The sequence below is a fragment of the Carassius carassius genome, chromosome 19 (genome assembly GCF_963082965.1).
Source record: "Carassius carassius chromosome 19, fCarCar2.1, whole genome shotgun sequence".
In the NCBI taxonomy this organism is placed as follows: domain Eukaryota; kingdom Metazoa; phylum Chordata; class Actinopteri; order Cypriniformes; family Cyprinidae; genus Carassius; species Carassius carassius.
The window spans coordinates 7,358,198-7,379,478 of NC_081773.1; the positions used below are offsets into that span (position 1 = coordinate 7,358,198).

Below are 21,281 nucleotides of genomic sequence, written 5' to 3' on the forward strand. Positions count from 1 at the left end.
TACTCTGACATCCTTGCCTCATTTCTGTGCGTTTATTGCGGTAATATTGTTGCTGTCACGAGGGTGATAATTAATGACAGACTTTTCATTTTTGGGTGAACTATCCCTTTAAAGATAATTTTATTCCTGCGAGATCAAAGCTGAATTTTCAGCATCATTATTCCAGTCTACAGTTTCACATGGTCCTTCAGATATCATTCATATATGCTGATTTTTATGCTTATACGTAAATATGCTAATATGCTTAGTATTGTTGTGTTTTTGTGAAACCTGATTGTTTTTAATTCATTAAAAGAAGATAATTGATTTAAAATATAAATCTTTTGGAACATTATACATGTCTTTGCTATCACATTTGAATTACTGCTTCCTTGATGAGTAAAAGTATTAATTTCTGAAAGAAAAAAAAAGACTGCACCCCAACCTTTTTACAAAGTAGATATTGTTCAGATATACCATTAAAATGAGAGATGACACAAATGTGACAAACAAAAGCATTTATTGTATCGTTTATTCAACACTACAATTCATAATCAATGTCTTCAGATATTCCACATAATTACGTTTAAAGTACATTCGATAAAAAAAAGCAGTGACTTGTTTTCAATGCAAAAAGTGTTTTGAATTATAATCTTTTTTTTTGGTTCTCTTTAATTGTGTCAAAGACAGGTTAGTGGTTTATGGGCTTCAGGACAATAATACTTGTGTAATGTGCACTGAAAATGGCCAAAGCTGCTCAAAGTCCAAAATAGCTTGACCACGTTTAAGCCTGCTTGAGCATGTGAAATAGGGAGAAAATTTGAACTTGAGTCTTCTAATGACCTGAACATGTGTCCTGTAAACCTCAGAGAAAATCAGTGCAAGTGGGGTAACCAAGAGAGGGTTCATCTCAAACAAACCAGAATCCAGAGCCTCCTGACTGAACAAAACTCTAGTTAAAAGCTTCAAGTCTCAAGAGTTTATGACATTTATGAAACAAAATACCAAATGAACACCCTACTCTTTGTCTCCACCTAATAGTAATAGTGTCAGGTGACAACAGTACACAATACGTGGGTAATACTTGATTCTAAGCTGTTCAGATATAGCACATCAAAAAAACAAACACAAAGCAAAAAGCAAAAATAATGTACAGGCAGCAGAAGATGGTGTTAGTGTAAGTCTGGTGAGATTATATTTATATAATAGTTCAAATATTAACAGAAAGCAGTATTTAAAGTAGCCAAACAGTTAATCAGTGTGCCGTTGATCCTGATAGATGTCATGGCTGTTCTATACGGATGAGAATCGTGTGGAATTAAACGATTCAGAACTCAGTGGTTCTGTTAACGATTCTTTTAGTCATTTTTAAAGATAGAATGGACAATGATTGGAAACCAATTCTTATGGCAATCACTATCCTCAGAAACCCTGTTGTCAAATGATGAGGTCCTTTCAGAACAAGATTCTATTTTGCGGTCTTTGTAAATCTTTGTTATATTTATTAAACCAACAGTCCTGCTTCAAATTACATTTTTATGAGATGTGTCATGCTCCACGTCTGCAAAGCATCGTGCATGTGTGTGTTTGTATTTAATCACATCAAATAATAGAAAGTTGATTTATATGCACAGATGTCAGAAAACTAGATTAACACTGATCGGCTTGGGATATTTTATTATGGTGAATGCAGACGATCCAGAATCATTAACAGAACTAATCACGAAGTGCAGAAACCAAAAAACAATGTTACTAGAAGAGTGGTTTTCATAACTTTGAGAGAACCTTGTTAGCTGGGAAGAAGAGATTTTCTAAGTGTTCTGAGAGTAAATACAAAGTCTGCTATATGCATTTAGTGTAAATAGATACTGCCTTTAAAAAAGAAAAAAAGGAACTTGTTTTGAATAAGAAACGGTTCTTGATTCCCAACCCTGCCATTTACAAAGTGCTGCTCATAACACAAAAGGGTGGAGAAGTGCAAAACCATGGGCTTCTTTGGTTCAGCTGTATTTTTTTGGTAATATTAACTTAGGTCTGATAATGCTGAGGTAATAAGTTAGAAATTAAGCACCATTTCATATATATAAAAGTAAATAGCTATACTTTAATGCATCTCTGGCTCTGCACATGAACATATCTTCAGTCATAAGGCACACAGTAGTGTTGAATTGGGAATCTGAGGCCGTCATATGTGATACATTAAATACATGAAGTAATTTCACTTGTGACGTTGCCATCCGGTTGACGTTTGGAATGAAGTATTGGCATGGCTCGTTCTGCTGGTGTTAAGGACAATGCTGCTTCGCTGCAATAGTGTCAAAGTTGTTCACAGGTTACAGCTCACAGGTTCTTCATACACACTTGGCAGCGGCTGATGCGTGCCAAGAGCTGACCGGCTTTCAGTGTCTCAGAGGAAGGGGAACTCTGGAAGGTCTGCTCGATAGATGTCAACCAGAAACTTTGCTTGTTGGCGAAGTAGTGGCACGTACCCTTGGCCCCGTTACACTCGATGAAGGGAGTGGTGCGGAAATTTTCTAGACAGGAGCCTGGAGACACCAAAGACTGACCGCCACCTTCATCTCCAGCTGCCGTGTGCTGCGAGGGAGGGACATAATGAGTTAGAGGACTGCTAAAAACATGGAGGTGTAAAATTTTAGAAATGAAGTCCTACCATAAGGAAGGAGTAGCCAATCCAGAGACTTCTCCAGCCTGCTGGGCACTGTGGGATTGTTATATCTTGACTGTGTATGGCGATGGCCACAGATGGAGCTTCACACACCGAGCAGCGGCTGATGTATGGTTTTATTTCAGACTCCTCTACGGGCATCATGGGAATTGGTGCGGTGGTGGACAGCCAATAGGATTTGTCATTGCGGCTGGCATAGTAGCACACGTCTCCAGGATTGCAGTACAGGAAGGGCATGGTGTTAAATCGGGGGAGACATGACCCGGCTAGACCTGAATGACAAAACATGAAGGAGTTTTGGAAAATGTAACGAAAAGTAAAAACATTATTTTGATTTGTTTTTCTTTTGACAAAGTAATGTGATTCCATTTTAAGAAATGAGTATCTGTAATGGGTTACTTCTGGCGAGTAACTTTTGCAACACTGTAGATAACACATGTTCAATTCAATAAGATACAGTGAACAGTGTTCGGAAATTCAACATTCAGATTCTGGATCTAAATTTATGCAAATAATGGTGGTGTCAGACATGCAATAACTGTACCTCTTGTGATTGATTTTATTACTTTGCCAACTGCACTTACCAAGATCTTGGTTGTGGGCCTTCTCCTGTCCCTCGAAGTACAGAAGACTGTAACCGTCCCATAACTTGGACATGCCCACAGGGCACATGGGGATCTGCTCAGACTGACTGTGCTTCACCAGCAGGTAGCCAACATTGACACTGCGTCCAGGCATTCCATTTGGACCAGGTAAACCAGGGCCCCCTCGCGTCCCTACCAATTAAGATGAACTAGTGAGCGAAGAAACCTATTTAGATGCCAGCCACCAAATTCTCATTTAAATTGCCAGTTGCAGAAATGATTTAAAAATGAAAGGACCACATTTCATTGGTGACCAGTCATCTACAATCCTTAATCCACATATCTAGCCCAGAATCCCAGAATCCTCATCCTCCTTATACAAACACACCATTTACCTTCCTCCCCTTGTAGACCAGGGTGACCCATTTGTCCAGTTTCTCCACGGAAGCCTGGATTTCCTGGTATTCCAGGGACACCTGGCATGCCTTTTTCACCCTTTGGACCCAAAAACCCTGTAGACAGATAAAAAAACATTTACACAATGATTCTGGAGCACAGCAATATTCATGGATATATTTGTTTAAAATTTAGGCTTTTATTTCTCCTACCTGGATCACCAGGAGGTCCAGCAGGACCTAGGTTTCCACTCCGTCCCTCTGGTCCTTGAATACCCATTGGGCCAGGTGGTCCTCTCTCACCTGGTAGTTTCTGTGGAACTGGTGGAAGTCCTTTAGCACCAGGTGAGCCAGGAAAACCTGAAGCAACAAGGTAGAGAGAATGGATGAAGTGCAAAATCATTTCGGACATTGCAACAGATGTTTCTGACATCAAATCTGATCTGAATTAATAAGACATGCTAAATGTTAAATATAAAATCTAGATCCAGATCCCATTGCAGCCAACACATTTAGATCTACTGGTCAAGCACTGTTACTCTTTAAAAAAATGGTCCGGAAAAATTAAATATTTGAATGAAAAATAGTTATTTTTCTATATTAAGCTGGGATATAAAATTACACAATTACACACACTTCAGATTTTAAATATAAAGATATGTTGTATTTGAGGTTAAAAGGGTTATGCCAACAAATCATTTCAACTCACCTGGGGGTCCGGTATCTCCTTTAGGTCCAACAGGGCCCCTATTGCCTTCAAAACCATGCCTTCCTGGGAATCCCATCATTCCTGGGTCTCCACTTTCACCTTGAAATGAAACAAAGCATTTTTACCTCATTACATGTATTTTTCAAATAAGGCTCATACTGGAACAAAGACTTAACGTTGCTCAACTAATGTGATTTCATGTGAGAAGGTGAGAAAGTGCATGGTGTAACTGTCTTGACATAATGACTACTGGTCTTACATTTTGATTTCGCCAATGCAATGAGATCATATTTCATAATCTACCTTTTCTACCAGACACTCCAGGTTCCCCTGATGGTCCTATTTGTCCTGTGTCCCCCTGGACTCCTTTTTCTCCAGTCAATCCAAAATCGCCTGCATTTCCAATCTCTCCTTTTGCTCCAAATGGAGAAGGGTCACCTGGGATCCCTCTGATACCAGGGTAACCTAAATGATAACAGCAACGGGTTTCAGACAGAATGGAACATTCTCAGAATTCATTTTCAAGAAAGCTTGTTGATTCAGAAATAAGCTATTTCTTGCGAGGCAAAGTGGCACTATATATTTACTTCAGTCACTGTTCAACCTGCTAAATATTATTTCAAATGGTTGTCAATAAATGAGAGCCAAAATCCACTCAAGTATTCCACCTCCACCTCCTCCTCCTTATACTGTCTCTAGTACTTATTACTAGTGTTTATTGTAAATATATAGGAACTAGCCCTTCACCTGGAAGTCCTTTTGGGCCTGGAAAGCCAGAGTCGCCTTGCGATCCTTTTATATCAGAGAATCCTTGTTGACCCTGAGGCCCTGGTACACCAGGATGCCCAGATTCACCCTTATTACCTGTAAACACAGCAGTGTCAGTGTAGAACTGATGCATAGCTGCATTAAATAAACAATCTCCAGTTTCAGAATATGAGATTTAGCATTTTGAGCTACCTGGATCTCCAATGAAACCCTTGGATCCCCACTCTCCGGGGACACCAGGCTCTGTGCTGGGGATGCCGGTCTCTCCTCTCTCTCCTTTTGCTCCTGGCTCACCAGAAGGACCCCAGTTATCAGAACCTTGCAGGGTACGAAACATACCAAAGCTGTCATTGCATACCAACATATCAACAATGTAAATTCTACATATACATGGTATAATAACAATAATAACAACAACAATTAACAATTATTATTTATAAGTGAAGACAAAAATGTGTATAATATGAGCAGTCCTGTGCTCTAGAGGTACCTGCAACACCCTTGATACCCTTTTGACCTTTTAAGCCATCCAATCCAAAAATGCCTTTAAGACCAGGGAATCCTACAGGAAATATAAGCCAGGCAACATTATATAGCGATCAAACATCTTTTTTAATGTTTTGCAAGTCAAGTGACTAGACAATGAACATTTACAATGCACGACGTTTTTAAAGCATCTTTACAGCAAAAGATTATTTAAAATTTACACACAAGGCAAATCTGCATTGGTATGGTGCTATTTCATTAAATATGACAATTAGTACTATAGACCTTTTTGTCCTGGGTGGCCTTGGATTCCAGTGGTTCCTGCCTGTCCAGGCACGCCAGGCCAGCCCTTCTGACCCTGGGTTCCCTGGAAACCTTGTAGGCCATCAGAGCCTGATAAAAAAAAAAAAAAATTAAATTATCCAGTTTAAACCATTTCATAAACAATGAAATTGTTAAAAACAAAGAATAATGGTCAAGACTCTTGTACCTGGTAGTCCAAGTTTTCCAGGTTCTCCTGGATAGCCTTTCATCCCTTCAATGCCATCAAAACCAGGACCTCCTCTGTCTCCAGTGTTACCTATGAGCCCCTTCTCACCTAAGCAATGTACATTAAAAACTCATTAAAGAAGTCAAACTCATTAGGGACATTAAAATATCATTATACTGTTTGCGCTATAGAATATAGACATTTCTTACCAAAAGGTCCAGGAAAGCCAGTTTCGCCTCTCAGTCCTGTTGATCCTGGAAGACTGATGGTAGGACCAAATTCACCTTAAATAAAAGATTCTTACATAAACCTTTGTGGCAGTTTATTTAAAGAGTATGAGAAAGTCATACATTCAGAATTGCATGGTGCGTTTTTCAGAAGTTTATTTATGAGCACCTTTTATCCCCTTGATTCCAGATCCTCCAGTCTGTCCATAAGCACCAGGCTTGCCTTTATCACCCTGCGATTGAAACACAATGGGCCACAATGACTAAAAGCACAGCATTCAAAACATCCTATGCAATGTTTTATATCATAAATGGTTTTCAGAGGGAGCTCATTGTCATACCCTGAGTCCAGGCATTCCAGGAAAACCTTCAATTCCAGACATTCCTTTATGCCCTGGCATTCCCTTTTGCCCTTGAGATCCTTCTGCTCCGGGAAAACCTGTAGTACCTTTTACATAACTGGGCTTACCCGGATGTCCATCTTTACCCTCCATTCCTGGAACACCTGGAAGACCTTTTGTACCTGGCCAAAACAAGTTGAAAGAAAAGATATAGGTGTATGTCTGAAAGGAATCATTTTGTTCTATTACCATTAAAAACATTCTTGTGATTCCACACTGACCATATGCAGAAATTTAAATAATCGCCATATGAACAAATTCTGATTAACATTCAGAGCTCTTATTACTTCTGCAGTTGATATGAAATATGCTATTCTTTGTTCCCTTGAGTAGTAAATCAGTATGAGTGTAGTTACCTCTGGCACCAGTGAAGCCAGAATCTCCCATTTTTCCATGGTCACCTTTAGCTCCCTTCATGTCCACTTTCATAGCCGGTGTTATATGTATGATTGGCTTTTCACCTGGAGGCCCCACCAACCCTCTGTCACCTTCAGAACAAGCATTGACAAGACATTCAAAACCCACCAAGTATACAATAAGTAAAAGACTATAATGACAGTTACTATATAAAATACTTAATCGCACAAGGAATCAACACAAAAGTTGCTCCCTAGTGCAAGCTCCTAAATACAAGTTGCAAAGACTTTCAGTGTAATCTAAGTATTGTGCAGCACTACTGTACAGCAAAATGGTAATGCAAAACTAAATTATGGAACTTTATAAGTAGATCTTATAAGTACATTTTATATGTGGGGAAAGCAAATGTATGATATGACCATGGCAACATTAGATTATTATTGTGTATGATGTAGACACATAGAGAATCATGCTCCTTATTCACCTTTTTGACCTGGAGTGCCAGGAAGTCCTTTAACCCCTTGTTGTCCTGGATCACCTGTTGTTCCTTTCTTTCCCGAAAAGCCCTTCAGACCATGCTCACCAGGCATTCCAGGGAAACCCATCATGCCCTGACCACCTTTGGAACCTTTTTTATTAAGAAACATTGCGGCACTCGATTAATTCCATATATAATATTCATTTTAAGCACCATCAATGATCAAAATATTGCTCAATAACTATACACTACTATATTGCAATATAAAGTAAACAATATACACTACTATATAAAAGTATTGGGACACCCCTTCTTTAGGACAGAAACAGGCACTTTCAAAACTGTGGCAACAAAGATGGAAACAATTCATGTATTTAAAATTTTTACTGTATTTCCATCTCAGTTCCAAAAGTTTTGAAGTGTCTAAAATGACTGTACCCTTATGTACAAGTCATTGGTGTTTGTTGAGTTTTTGGCTCATGATCTGCATTTAAAGTTTAGCTGGGATTAGGACTTGGCTTTCTGCAGACCAGTCAAGTTCTTTTACATTGACTAAATCGGTCATTTCTTATTGAATCTTTTCTTATACACAGCGGCATTGTCATGTTAGAATAGAAAAGGGTCCTGTCCAAACTGTTGCTATAAAATTAGAAGCAAGAAAATTAGATTCCCTATAAATACATTACATACATTTAGATTTGTAGCAAATGGAAATGACTAAAGTAGTCAAACCTGTTCAATACTTTTGCCAATATAGTGTATATGCTTCTTGCATACTCTTTGTTATGCAAAACGCACTGATTATCAAAGGAATATAACATATCAACATTACATAACATATAGAAAAGGCAACTTACCTTTTAACCCAGGAAGACCATCAATACCAAATGGCCCCTGTTGTCCTGGATTTCCAGGTGGCCCAATGTTTCCTTGTAGACCAACACTTCCTGGTTCTCCAGTGACACCCTTCTCTCCTCTGGGCCCAGGAAAGCCTGGGTCTCCCTGATCTCCACTTTCTCCACTTGGACCTACAGAGACCAAGAATAAAGAATTGTGGGGAAAAATACATTTTGGTTCATTCCACTTAAATAAAATGTAATGTATTATATGCACCACCAGTCAAATGTTTGGACACACTTGAATTAATTTATGCTTGTGATCCTAAAGACCATAGAATCCATGAAATTCCTTACTAATCATAACCATTTGATTTATATTGTAGAGTTGGACCAGAGTAAAGAAAAAATCATGCAATAGGGACATTCACACTAGTGGCATTTTGGCATTTTTCAAATATGTGTTTGAGGCATTAAGCAAATACACATTTATATAATTTAAACAAATCTTTGAATGACTAATGAACATTTCATTTCACAAACCTTGCAAACTTACTCGAATCCAGCTGTGAGATTTTGTGAAGTGTGTATGTAAATCCAGCATGATCACGAGTTCTGTGTGTGACGGTCGGTCCGTGTGAATTGAATTTAAATTTTAAACTCGTGATTTCAAATTATGCTGTGCTTTATGCATTTGCCCACTGTCATATTCATGTCATTTTCACTGTGTGCTGTATATGATATAATATGATTCCCAGTGCACACAAACTTCCTAGAATATTGAGTACCCTGTTGGTTACAGTGTTTTTATTAGTATTAAATATTTATTTGTGAAAAATACTGTAATCTAAAGTATAAGCATGTTTCTTTTATGCATTTACTTTTTAATCCATTGTCAGATGATTCTTAAATATTAATAATAATAATCAAAAAAATAAAAATAAAATCATATCGGCTTTATGACGGCTACCCCCTCCCCGCTTTCCAAAATATCGGCATCTGCAGTAAAAAAACACATATCGTTCGACCACTAATTCACACCAGAGGAATGGAGGAAGTAGCTGATTTTTGGTCATTCTGGCATGTGCACCACAGGAACTGGGAGTCAGTTTAGTTGTAGGAACATGTATCTCCTACTTCAAAGCAGGTTCTAAGCCAGCACAATAGAAACTATTGTATGTTTACTGGTTGAACGCATACCATACAAAACACCAGCATTGGATTGTTTGAGGATTGTTGAATGCAGTTTAAATTATGTTACTGTTGGGCGGCTTAAGTCACTTCAGATTTTTTACTGGCAATGTGAATGCAACCAGAAAAATGGCCCTAGGGGGAAATGTAATTCACCTAAGTGGCAACATCTTATAATAAGTTCCTTTAACCACCCGGTCCAAAAGCCCCTAATAAGAGTTTAGTACACTAGGTAATTTTTTAAACCTAGGTTTTCAGTATCAGTTGAGTTACCTGGCTCTCCGGTTGTTCCAGGTGGTCCAGGAGGTCCTACTTGACCAGGCTGCCCAGGAAAGCCAAATGTTCCTGGTGGTCCGGGTGTTCCTATCTCTCCTTGAAGACCTGAAGGGCCACTTTCACCCTTAAGGCCAATCATACCCGGCATTCCCTCCAAACCTGTGTGACATTGCATCCTTTAGTGAGTCTCAAGAACAATAGATTCATCTTAATCATAGACAGACTGTCACTTCTGAGCTTCTGGGTGGAGAAGTGGCATCAAAGATGCATGTGGTGGCATAAATGTTTAAATAGATTTTTACTAATCACAGAAATTATCCACATATCCACCAAAAAAAAAAAAAATGCAATTCAAATAGTAATAACAATAGACCATAGATTGCATTTGTTTTACTGACACTCTCAAAGCATTTTTTTTTAACTATGACCTTTATATGCAATAGGAAGAAACTAAAAAATAAATGTTTGCCAAGACAAACTTTGAAACTTGCCTGAAAGTTTGAAATAGTTTTACAAAGTATGCTGGCTCTATAGATTCAGCATGTATCCATCACTATGGGCTTGACAGGTGGGTTTCTCACCTTGGTGTCCTTGAGGTCCTGGGTCTCCTCGAGGACCAGTGTCACCCCTCTGTCCAGGCAGTCCTGGGTCTCCAGCGGCGCCAGGAGAAGCTCCTAAAACTTCACCATGTTCACCCTTTTCCCCTAAAAATCCATCCAAACCTGGTTTACCAGAAAGGCCTGGTGCTCCTTCCACACCTTTGGTACCAGGAATTCCCAAGTTGCCCCGAGGTCCAACAAAACCTATGTGGTCGAAATCAAATGATCAGAGCTGAGAAGACAGACAGAAGTATACACAAGAATGATTCAATATAACAATTCAATGCTTACCTCTTGGTCCAGGTGGGCCTACTATTCCTTGATCTCCTTTCTCTCCTTTGGCTCCAGGTTCTCCAAAAAGACCTGATGAGCCTTTATCACCTTGCAGTCCTAGAACATACATATATGGGCAGCCATAATGTGACCAGAAATAAATGAATTACTAGGTATAACTGGATATTTTACTATAATAATGTTTTACAAGATTACATCCATTACCGGGAAATCCATCTAACCCTGGAAGTCCAGGTGGCCCTCTCTCTCCAGGTGGCCCAGGATCACCAATACATTCCACTGTAATAAGATTAACATGATGGAAAACACAAAAACACAATTTAACAGTTTAAAATAGCCTGTTTCATCAAAATCATGTTCGATCTAAAATGTTGCTCTGTATGGAGCAAACTGAAATAAAACATACTAGAACCAGATATCTGTAATGTTCTTAATAATAAAATAGACATCACAACTAATGCTGAAGTTTTAATAGAGTCTTTGAATTAAGCAGTTCAGGCTAAGTCACTTGCTGAAGAGCTGTAATAATCTAACTAGAGGAGTAAAGATTGTAGACAAATTTTAATCTGGTTAGAGAAAGCTTAGGCAGAAAGTTTGAAGAAGTTTTAAGTTTGAAGGTATTATTACATTTGAAATATTTTAAGTTTTAGTTTAATCATTTTCAAAGCTAGAACGTTTGAGTTAAAAACCAGCAGGTTTAGCCCAAAACAAAACAAACAAGTTAACCAGCTTAATCCAGCGAAAACCAGTTGATTCTGTAAAAAACTAAAATCTATTAAAAACCAGCCGATTTAAGCAAAAAATGTCAATACATTAAAAGATTTACTAGTTAATTGCACAATTTTCTGAAATTTACCACGAATAATCTCACCTAACATTTAAGTTTTTTTATATTACTTTGCAATAATTTCACATTCAATTTTAAAATTAATATAGAAACAACAAATATTTTTTTTATATCTGTATAATGGCATTTTTTATGACCAGTACCACTGATAGCAATTCTACTGATGTCTCTATTAATTTTTTTTCTCCTAATATTTAACCATTGATTATAGCCATTCAACATTACTAGAGCTATCAATTGTAACATTTATTAGACTTAAATTTTAAGTGAACTTAAAAACAATCTTCACATAAACCCATTATAATAAATGTTATATTTACCTGTCCCCTTCAGGAAGTAGGAAATATACAGAAATTGAATAAATTCTAAATTAAATCTGATCCTGGAGCACAAAACACAAAACAAATTTCCTTCCGTAAATATATAAAAACTTCATTTTTGATTAGTAATATGCATTGCTAAGAACTTCATCTAGACAACATTTTTTTTTTTTTTGCACCCTCAGATTCCAGATTTTCAAATAGTTGTATCTCAGTCAAATATTGTTTGATCCTAATAGCCATAGATCAATGGAAAGCTTATTTATCCAGCTTTCAGGTGTTTTTTTAAATCTCAATTTTGAAAAATTGACTGGTTTTGTGGTCCAGGGTCACAAATATAGATGAGTATTTAAAGCTACAATTGATTTCCTCTTTTCTCTCTTGATCTTTGATTGACAGACATCACATCACATCACCTAGGCTATTAGGTTTTTGGTTGCTGTTCCTTTATGAGCTGCTGTTGTTGAACATGACACAGATCTGACATGCATCTCTTTCTATCTATTCTGACCCACTTCAGGTCTTGAAGTCTCTACTAATAAGTTGAATCGAGTGTGTTAGATAAGGAAGACCACTGCATGTCAGAGACATGTTCTCAAATGTAACTCATATACCAAACACATAGATGCACAGTTTTAAAGCAGATTTAATTGCCTTTTTGGCTTCATGACTTCATGACCAATATAACTACTACATTGCATGCTTGTAGTTTCTTCAACTTTCAAGCCAACTTAATTAGATGACTTGGTTAATAATGCCCAAGTACGGTTGTTGACCTAAAATATTGGAATGTCAGATGTGTGTTGAAGCACTAAGACAGGAGAGAGATCTTTACCTGGAATACTCCACTGATCTTCTCCTTGTGGACTACAGTCTCCTGTAAAACACATGTAAGATATACATGAATTTAAAGAATAAAAGAAGGGTATAAGATTAAAATAAATCTTGGTTTTTTTTTTTTTTTTTTTTTTTTAAACACTGTTAACTAAAACTAAAACCATAAAATGTTTTACTTGATATAAATGCTAACTATTTCAGCTGTAGTTGCCAATGCAACATTTCTCATTTTAGTTTATCTTCTAAAATAACTCAAATTAAATTAATAAAACCGTACATTATAAACTGTGCTAAAAATGACAAAACACTATACAATTACTGAAACTAAAATCAATGTGAAAACAGAACATGTAAAAAATAAATCAAATTTAGAATATTAACAAAAACTCTAATAGTATATCAATGATACTGTTACACACCTGGAACACCAGGTGACCCATCTTTTCCATCAATACCAACTTGTCCTTCATCTCCAGGAAGGCCCCTTAGACCTTTAGTTGCTCCAAAAACTTGACCAGGTTGTCCTATTTCACCTATTAGACCTGGAGGACCATCCTGACCTTGGTATCCCTTGTCTCCAGGCTCACCTACGGGACCTTCTCCCTGAAGGAAAATGAGCATGTAGATAATTATGAATTACACTGCATAGTTTAATTAAAGCTGGCATCACTTGATCAATATCTATTTAGAGCTGTTTTTTAGAGTGATCAGATAAAGGCTTACAGGAGGTCCTTGAAAACCTGATTCCCCATCTTGTCCATCAAGCCCAGTCCTTCCTTGCACTCCTTGAAAGCCTTTAGCACCTGGGTCCCCTGGGTCACCAGGTTGTCCTGTATTTCACAAGTGCAGGCAAAATATTAAAATATATATCTACTCTCGCACCTAACATGTAATGGAAGATTATTGCACCTTTCTGAGTAGCTGATCTCAGCTCTCCTTTTATGCCTTTAGGTCCAGGTGATCCTCTTGCACCAGGGAAACCCTGTAAAATTAAAAAATTTGCCAATGCAAATGCATGTATATCAGGTGATCTTAAAGGAATAGTTCACCCAGGAAATGAAACTTCTGCCGTCATTTACTCCATCTCAAGTTGTAAACTTGTTACTTCTGTTGAAAACAAAATAAGATATTTTGAAGAATGTTTTTAACCCTCACCCGTCCCTCCCGAATCTATAATAAAAATGTCTTTCCTCTGTCAAAACGACCTGAAAGCTAAAAATTACAAAAAAAAAAAAGTTTGGTCCAACAGAAAACAAAATCCAACAGATTTGGTTAAAACACTCAAGTCACTGAGTGTCTCTGACATAAATTTGCATTTTATGGTACAGCCACTAGAGGGGCCTTTAGGATGTTATGTAGCATGTGTGTGCATGTGTGAGTGTTTTCTGCATTGGGATAATTTGTAGTCTCTTCATTTGGGTATAAATGTTTACTGGATTGTCTCAGATTTTGTATTATATATATATATATATATATATATATATATGTACACCCCTATAATATATACATATATATATATATATATATATATATATATATATATATATATATATATATATATATATATATATATTAGTGCTGTCAATCGATTAAAAACTTTAACTAGATGAATCACACATTTTTTCTGTGATTAATCGCAATTAATCGCAATAAAAAAAGAAATGTTTTTGTACGTTTTAAATATATATTTTTAATGTAATAATTTCACAGTTAATCAAATTAATGTAGAAACAACATAAAGACAGTATATTTTAAATAATTGTTTAAATGGCATCTTTTTATGAATGAAGGCCAGTATTACTGATATTAATACAGCTACTGATTTTTTTTTTTTTTTACATTTATAATTAAGCTTCAAAAATATAACAGTTTTTAATTTAAGTAAACTTAAAACAATGCTAACATAAACCTATAATAAATGTCATGTTTACTCCTGTCCTTCCTGTCTTAACAGTTAGGAAATATACAGAAATTTAATAAAGTTATCAAAGTTATATGCAGTCTGCACTGCATAAACTATAAATTAAATAGTTAATCCTTATTAAAGCTACAAAAGTTATTTAGTCAAGAGCAGCGAGTCATTTTCTCTGTTCCCTTTGTTCTTTAACTTTACTGACAGGAAGCTTTATTGGCTGCTGTCCCTTTAAGAGCAGACAGACACGCGGATCTCACCGTTTATATACTGTCTATGGATCTCGCCTCATTCTCTCACAACTCTTTTTGTTCATTTTAGACTTTATATAAATCATTTAAGATTGCTCTTATGAGGATAATCGACAAAACTGGCACTTTGGGATGTTTATTGTTAGTTCAAGCGCTTAAGAGAACTGAATTCTGGCGCCCTGTCTATGCATTGTGTGTGTGTGTGTGTGTGTGTACGTGTGTATGTGTCACATAAGGGCATTCACAGACAGCGCATTCTCTTTTGTCTTGCCGCGCTTGAAATGTTTAAAAGCATTTAAATGAATAAGAGCGTGATCATATAATGTAAAGCTAGCCAACGGATGGCAGAAAATACGGATGCTGCGTTAATTGCGTTAAATATTTTGACACGTTAAACCAGAAAAAAATTAATCGCATGCGTTAACGCGTTAACGTTGACAGCACTAATATATATATATATATATATATATATATATATATATATATATATATATATATACATACACACACACACACACACACATATATATACATACACACACACACACGCACACGCACGCACGCACACACACACACACACACACACACACACACATACATACATAGACACACACACACACACATACACACACACACACACACACATGGTGTTGGTGTTGATGGCGCAGTGGATAAGACACATGCCTTTGGTGTGAGAGACCCGGGTTTCTAATACACTGTGAGACACCAATCTGTCATGACATTACATTGCATTATTCATTTACCTGACGCTTTTATTCAAAAAAACTTACAATTGCTATATATGTCAGAGGTCGCACGCTTCTGGAGCAACTAGGGGTTAAGTGTCTTGCTCAGGGACACATTGGTGTCTCACAGTGGAGAGAACCTGGGTCTCTCACACCAAAGGCATGTGTCTTATCCACTGCGCCATCAACACCCTGTGTCCCCACTTAACCCCTAGTTGCTCCAGAGGCGTGTGACCTCTGACACATATAGCAATTGTAAGTTGCTTTGGATAAATGTGTCAGCTATATGAATACATGTAATATATATATATACCGTATTTTCCGGACTATAAGTCACACTTTTTTTCATAGTTTGGCTGGTCCTGCGACTTATAGTCAGGTGCGACTTATTTATCAAAATTAATTTGACATGAACCAAGAGAAATGAACTAACAGAAAACATTACCGTCTACAGCCACCATAGGGCACTCTATGCTGCTCAGTGCTCCTGTAGCATACACTGAAAACATAGAGCGCCTTCTCGCGGCTGTAGACGGTAATGTTTTCTCTTGGTTCTTGGTTCTAAATAAATGCGACTTATAGTCCGGTGCAACTTATATATGTTTTTTTCCTCATCATGACGTATTTTAGTCATTGACGTAATTATAGATATTGTGTTAATTTAGTGTGTGATGATATACCGGTATTAGCAATAACCGCAATATTTAAAATGAACAGTTCTCTTATGATAATACCACTTGTAAATACTCCAGTGCCAGTACCTGGTTGAGCTCCCAAGTGGCAGTACTGTGCCTTAACGCTGACACTGTCACACAAGAAGGAGACACAGCGCTCGCAGCTACTCAGAGGAGAGCCGTGTTCATCAGAGTAAGTTGCCATTATTTTACTGGTCATAGAATGGGAAACGTTATATTAACCTGTTAACAGCAGTTTTCTGTGTTCATATATTTGATTAAAGGGTGATTATTTTAATAAGTAACACGTTTTCTTTACTCGTCTAGTTTTTGTATTTGCAATCAATACGGCCTGTGCGTCACACTTTATTTCTTTGTTCAAATCTATTAACAGTTACACGATTAAAACTGATCTTGCTGCATTAAACTCTATAAAATGTTAAGTTGGTCACAGTGCGGTCATTCTTCAATTAGGTTCATTAGTTAACATTAGTTAATTACATTAGTTAACATATATAAATAACATTAATAATAAACAATATTTCCACAGCATTTATTAATCTTAGTTCATGTTAATTTCAGCATTTACTTTAAGTTGTGTTTGTAAACATGAATGCACTGTGAACTTACATGAACAATTACTCCATTTTTATTAACATTAACAAAGATTAATAAATTGTGTAATGTGTTGTTCGTTTGTTCATTCATGTTAATACATTATTGTTAATAAATGACATTGTGACGAGTGGGGCGGGGCCAAGGGACGTGGAAGCGAGGCCGGTGGAGTGATTGGAGATGAGCTACACCTGTTCGACCCACCGGTCTCAAGACCCACGGAGGAGATGGAAGGATATAAAACTGGAGCGACGACAGTGAAGGACGAGAGAGGACCAGGCCTGGGCTTTTAGTTGTGTTTTGGTTTTTATTTGAGCGCACCAGTCGTCCGTGAGGGGCTGGTGCGCTGTTTTGTGTGTATTTTGAATTATTAAAGTTTCGTTTTGATTGTCCGCCGGTTCCCGCCTCCTTCTTCCCGACGATTACAAAGGTTTCAATTCATTACAGACATCTTATTGTAAAGTGTTACCATTAATATTTATTCATCATACTGTTGAACTTGACAGTATTTTCTCTCTTGTTATTTTATAGGAGCTGCAAAGAAGACAGAGAAAGCCAGAGTCTTGTGCCCTGCATTTATCAGTATCAATATTATGTTCGTTGGGTGAAAAAGAAAAACTCAATAAACAAAGTAAAAAATCATTAGACTTATCTTTTCCCCTCCAAGGTTTCTATAGATATCACGATATATCGATATCGTGAATTCTTATGGCCACAATAACCGTGATATGAAAAATCGAATATCGTGACAGCCCTAATATATATATATATATTTTTTTTATAAGTTTTCTCATGAATTCCATATGTGGGTTAAAATAACCCACGAGGGACACTTCTGTTATTTTTTTATTGCACCCAATTAAACTCTTGAATCCACTCAGTTTTTTTGTGTGTGTATGTATGGTGCAATTGTGACAAAAGTAAAGAAATCTTGGACTGGAACAATAAACAGACAATTTTTAGAATTTTTTTGAAGATCAGTTTCGGGTCAAAATGACCCGTGGGACAGATTAAACAAACAGTTGCTGGTAGCCTTCCAAGTAAATGGCTACCGTCAACTGTTTGGTTACCAACATACCAGTACCAAAAAAGACATATAGGTTTATAACAACTTGAGTACGAGTAAACAATGACAAATTTTGGGTGAACTTCATTTTTGGTTGAACTTGTCTTTAACAAGACATGAAGTCATAGTGTGTGTCTACTTACAGGTGCACCGTCCACACCTCTGGTCCCTGGCTCTCCTTGATCACCCACCTGACCCCACTCGCCTGCCATGCCAAAGTCCCCAGTATCACCAGAAGGACCCGGAGGACCAGGTGGGGATCTTACATCGCAATCACATAGACCATGGTCACCTGATAAAATAATACAAATCATCAACAGTATAGCTAGATTAATAAAGAAAACAAATGACAACAACAAACTGTGTTTCTACAGAAAATATAAGAATTCTTCATTATGCTCTAAAATAATTAAGGTTCCCACAATATCATCCAGACCATGTGTGACAAGTGGGGCGGGGCCGAGGGACGTGGGAGCGAGGCCGGTGGAGTGATTGGAGATGAGCTACACCTGTTCGACCCACCGGTCTCGAGGCCCACGGAGGAGATGGAAGGATATAAAACTGGAGCGATGACAGTGAAGGACGAGAGAGGACCAGGCCTGGGCATTATTTTAGGTTTTGGTTTTATTTTGTGCGCATCAGTCGTCCGTGAGGGGCTGGTGCGCTGTTTTGTGTTTCATTTGATTGTCCGCCGGTTCCCGCCTCCTTCTTCCCGATGATTAGGAAGTTTTAATTCATTACACCATGAAACAATCTTGTTCATTCATTCATAATATTTTTTTTAACACCATGACATCCAAATAACCCCAGCAGTTTAATAACTTCAGCACTAATCTTACCCTTCTGTCCTTTTTTCCCTGCATTTCCTGGACGGCCACGTGGTCCTGGTGCGCCTTTGAAGAATTCTTCCACTGTATCAAGACATTAATAATCTTTAATACTTCTTTTAGGATCAAATTCTTTATTTAGAAAGGATTCATTAAATTGATTTAAAATGATAATAATGAGTTTTGAATTGTTACAAAGCTTTTCTGTTTCAAATAAATTAATTTATATGCATCAAAGAATTATGAGAAAATGTTAAAGCAAAAATTCCCACTTACGTGATCCCTTGGGTCCAGGTGGTCCACGTAATCCAGGCATCCCATCAGGGCCAGGTTGCCCCGGCTCAGTGGCAGGATTACCAGGTTCTCCAGTCTCACCTTTGGCTCCCTTTGATCCCTGTGGTCCCTCTGGACCCAACAAATCCACTGTGAATCAGAGAACCAATCATATCAGTGACAGAGCTTGGATAGAGTAATGTCTAAGCCCATATTTATTAGAAAATGTGTTCAAAATTGTTAAAAAGGTTCATTCAAAACATTCCTGATTATATTATTAATGCCAACCCCATATGACATTCATTCTTCTGTGGATGAAAAAAAAATAGGTGTTTACACTGTTCTTTTTAACTGTTAAGAAGGAATCACCAATCAGATCACAGGTTACTGCATACATCAGATACTTTCAGTTCCGGTTGAGCCTACTGCACAAGATACCCATAGGGTTCTCTAGAATACGGACTGAATTTAATTTGCCTGGTTGACGCTGATCTGTGTCTAAGTTGTGCATACATTAACGATACAAAAAAGGGATAAAGAGACCATGGGCTGTCAAGCTCCAAAAACGTCAGAAGCAGCATCATAAAATTACCATAAAAGAACTCCATATGACTCATGTGCTATAAAAATCTTATAAAGTTTTCATATCAGGCCTGTCAAAAAGATGAGTTTGACATTTGATGTCGATGTGCCATGTCACTTATCGTGATACAGCAAGTTTGACTACTCCTTAGTATAAACTAGTGTTATCAAGATCATTTCTAACTTCGATATGATAACTTAAATGACATCAATATAAAAAGAAAGTCAATACTACAGGGACAAACTGGCAAAAGATTAAGGGCAGTGAGTTAAGAAAACACTTTGACTAAGGTCAAAATTAAATTGGGAAACTGTTAGAAATGATGCAAACATGAAAAAGCATAACTGGCACACATTGCATTCCCAAATGCATGTTAAACTCACAACACTTGAAGAGAGTTCACTAGTAATTGCACAGGAAGATGTTACCACCTGTTGGGCATTGCTGCCTGTCGCACCTCCTCCAGTGCCCATGGGTCAGCTGCAGGGTCATCAGCCAGAAACCACCATTCACAAACGTTTTGCTCCTTTAATTCTGGAACGTCTCCTGGTGGCGGAGCAGTGACAGGGACGTCTCCCTGTCACCCCCTGCAGCTGATCGCTGTTCTCCCTGCAGCTGTTGTCTGGGGTTAGGTGTTCTTCCCCCAACACCTATCTTTCCTCCTCAGCCAGAGCCAAAAGCTACCTTTCTTTGCCTCCTCTGCCAGATCCTTTGTTGCCCTCCTTAGCCTCCCTCCGGTCACTCCTGCTTCCCTCAAGAGGCGTATGGTTGACAACCCAAGGAAACCTCGGCATCCGACCTCCACTGGGTAGATGGTCGTCTTCCAGCCAGCCTCCCGGCACTCAGCAGCGAGTTCTGAGTACCTGGCCTTCTTCAGTTCGAAGGCGGCCTCGATTCCCTCCTCCAGTGGTACAGTGAGCTCGATGAGGTGTATCGATCTTGCCTTGGTTGACCACACCACTATGTCTGGCCGGAGAGATGTGGTGGTTATCTCCGTGGGGAACCGGAGATGCCTCCCTGTCCAGCTCAACCCTCATGTTCCACTCCTGGTTGGGGGAGAAGGGCCTTGCTGTTTCTCTTGATCTGGTGCTTCTCCTTACCCCTCCTTCCGACACAAAGATGGTGGTGTCCTCTGCTGATGGTGGTTGTTTGCTACCCTGTCGACACTCCTCCAGTACTTCGGCTAGCTTTCTCAGGACCTGATCGTGGCGCCATCTGTAGTGTCCCTGCGAGAGAGCGATCTTACAACCTGGCAAGATGTGCTGGAGACTTGCGTTGGGGGCATTGCAGAGTACACAGGATTCTTCATTCCCAAACCACTGGTGGAGGTTCTGAGGGCAGGGAAGCGTGTCGTAGGTTGAACGAATGAGGAAGCTAAGTCTTGCCTGTGGGATCTTCCACACGTCTGACCAATTGATGTTCCGGTTCATGATTCCCTCCCAGGTTGTCCAGCTTCCTTGTCGACCCTGCGACACGGCCTTGATTTTGTAGCAATCTTCTTCCATCCTCGTCACCTCTGCTACCACCATCTCCTTCCTTTGCTTGCGATTGGCCTTGGACCAAAAGCATAGCGT

At 38.2% G+C, this 21,281-nt stretch overlaps 1 protein-coding gene across 1 annotated transcript in view; it reads right to left on the bottom strand.

The window, feature by feature from the left end:
* Positions 1 to 482: 482 nt before the first annotated feature.
* The window catches only part of LOC132095640 (collagen alpha-2(IV) chain-like), a 97,774-nt gene continuing 76,975 nt past the window's right edge, over positions 483 to 21,281 (bottom strand). Inside the window, exons 20-48 of the mRNA XM_059500776.1 lie at positions 19,128 to 19,274; positions 18,864 to 18,935; positions 18,168 to 18,316; positions 13,670 to 13,742; positions 13,484 to 13,590; positions 13,180 to 13,363; positions 12,759 to 12,800; positions 10,961 to 11,035; positions 10,754 to 10,852; positions 10,445 to 10,666; positions 9,861 to 10,022; positions 8,418 to 8,588; positions 7,567 to 7,710; positions 7,082 to 7,213; positions 6,666 to 6,847; positions 6,494 to 6,557; positions 6,307 to 6,381; positions 6,098 to 6,205; positions 5,893 to 6,000; positions 5,612 to 5,683; positions 5,314 to 5,439; positions 5,101 to 5,217; positions 4,657 to 4,818; positions 4,354 to 4,452; positions 3,858 to 4,004; positions 3,645 to 3,761; positions 3,250 to 3,441; positions 2,651 to 2,937; positions 483 to 2,574 (exon numbers count right to left, since the gene is read on the bottom strand). Coding sequence (XP_059356759.1) covers positions 2,320 to 2,574; positions 2,651 to 2,937; positions 3,250 to 3,441; positions 3,645 to 3,761; positions 3,858 to 4,004; positions 4,354 to 4,452; positions 4,657 to 4,818; positions 5,101 to 5,217; positions 5,314 to 5,439; positions 5,612 to 5,683; positions 5,893 to 6,000; positions 6,098 to 6,205; positions 6,307 to 6,381; positions 6,494 to 6,557; positions 6,666 to 6,847; positions 7,082 to 7,213; positions 7,567 to 7,710; positions 8,418 to 8,588; positions 9,861 to 10,022; positions 10,445 to 10,666; positions 10,754 to 10,852; positions 10,961 to 11,035; positions 12,759 to 12,800; positions 13,180 to 13,363; positions 13,484 to 13,590; positions 13,670 to 13,742; positions 18,168 to 18,316; positions 18,864 to 18,935; positions 19,128 to 19,274 — 3,890 coding nt within the window. The 3' untranslated portion in view covers positions 483 to 2,319. The remainder of the gene's footprint in view (positions 2,575 to 2,650; positions 2,938 to 3,249; positions 3,442 to 3,644; positions 3,762 to 3,857; positions 4,005 to 4,353; positions 4,453 to 4,656; positions 4,819 to 5,100; positions 5,218 to 5,313; positions 5,440 to 5,611; positions 5,684 to 5,892; positions 6,001 to 6,097; positions 6,206 to 6,306; positions 6,382 to 6,493; positions 6,558 to 6,665; positions 6,848 to 7,081; positions 7,214 to 7,566; positions 7,711 to 8,417; positions 8,589 to 9,860; positions 10,023 to 10,444; positions 10,667 to 10,753; positions 10,853 to 10,960; positions 11,036 to 12,758; positions 12,801 to 13,179; positions 13,364 to 13,483; positions 13,591 to 13,669; positions 13,743 to 18,167; positions 18,317 to 18,863; positions 18,936 to 19,127; positions 19,275 to 21,281) is intronic.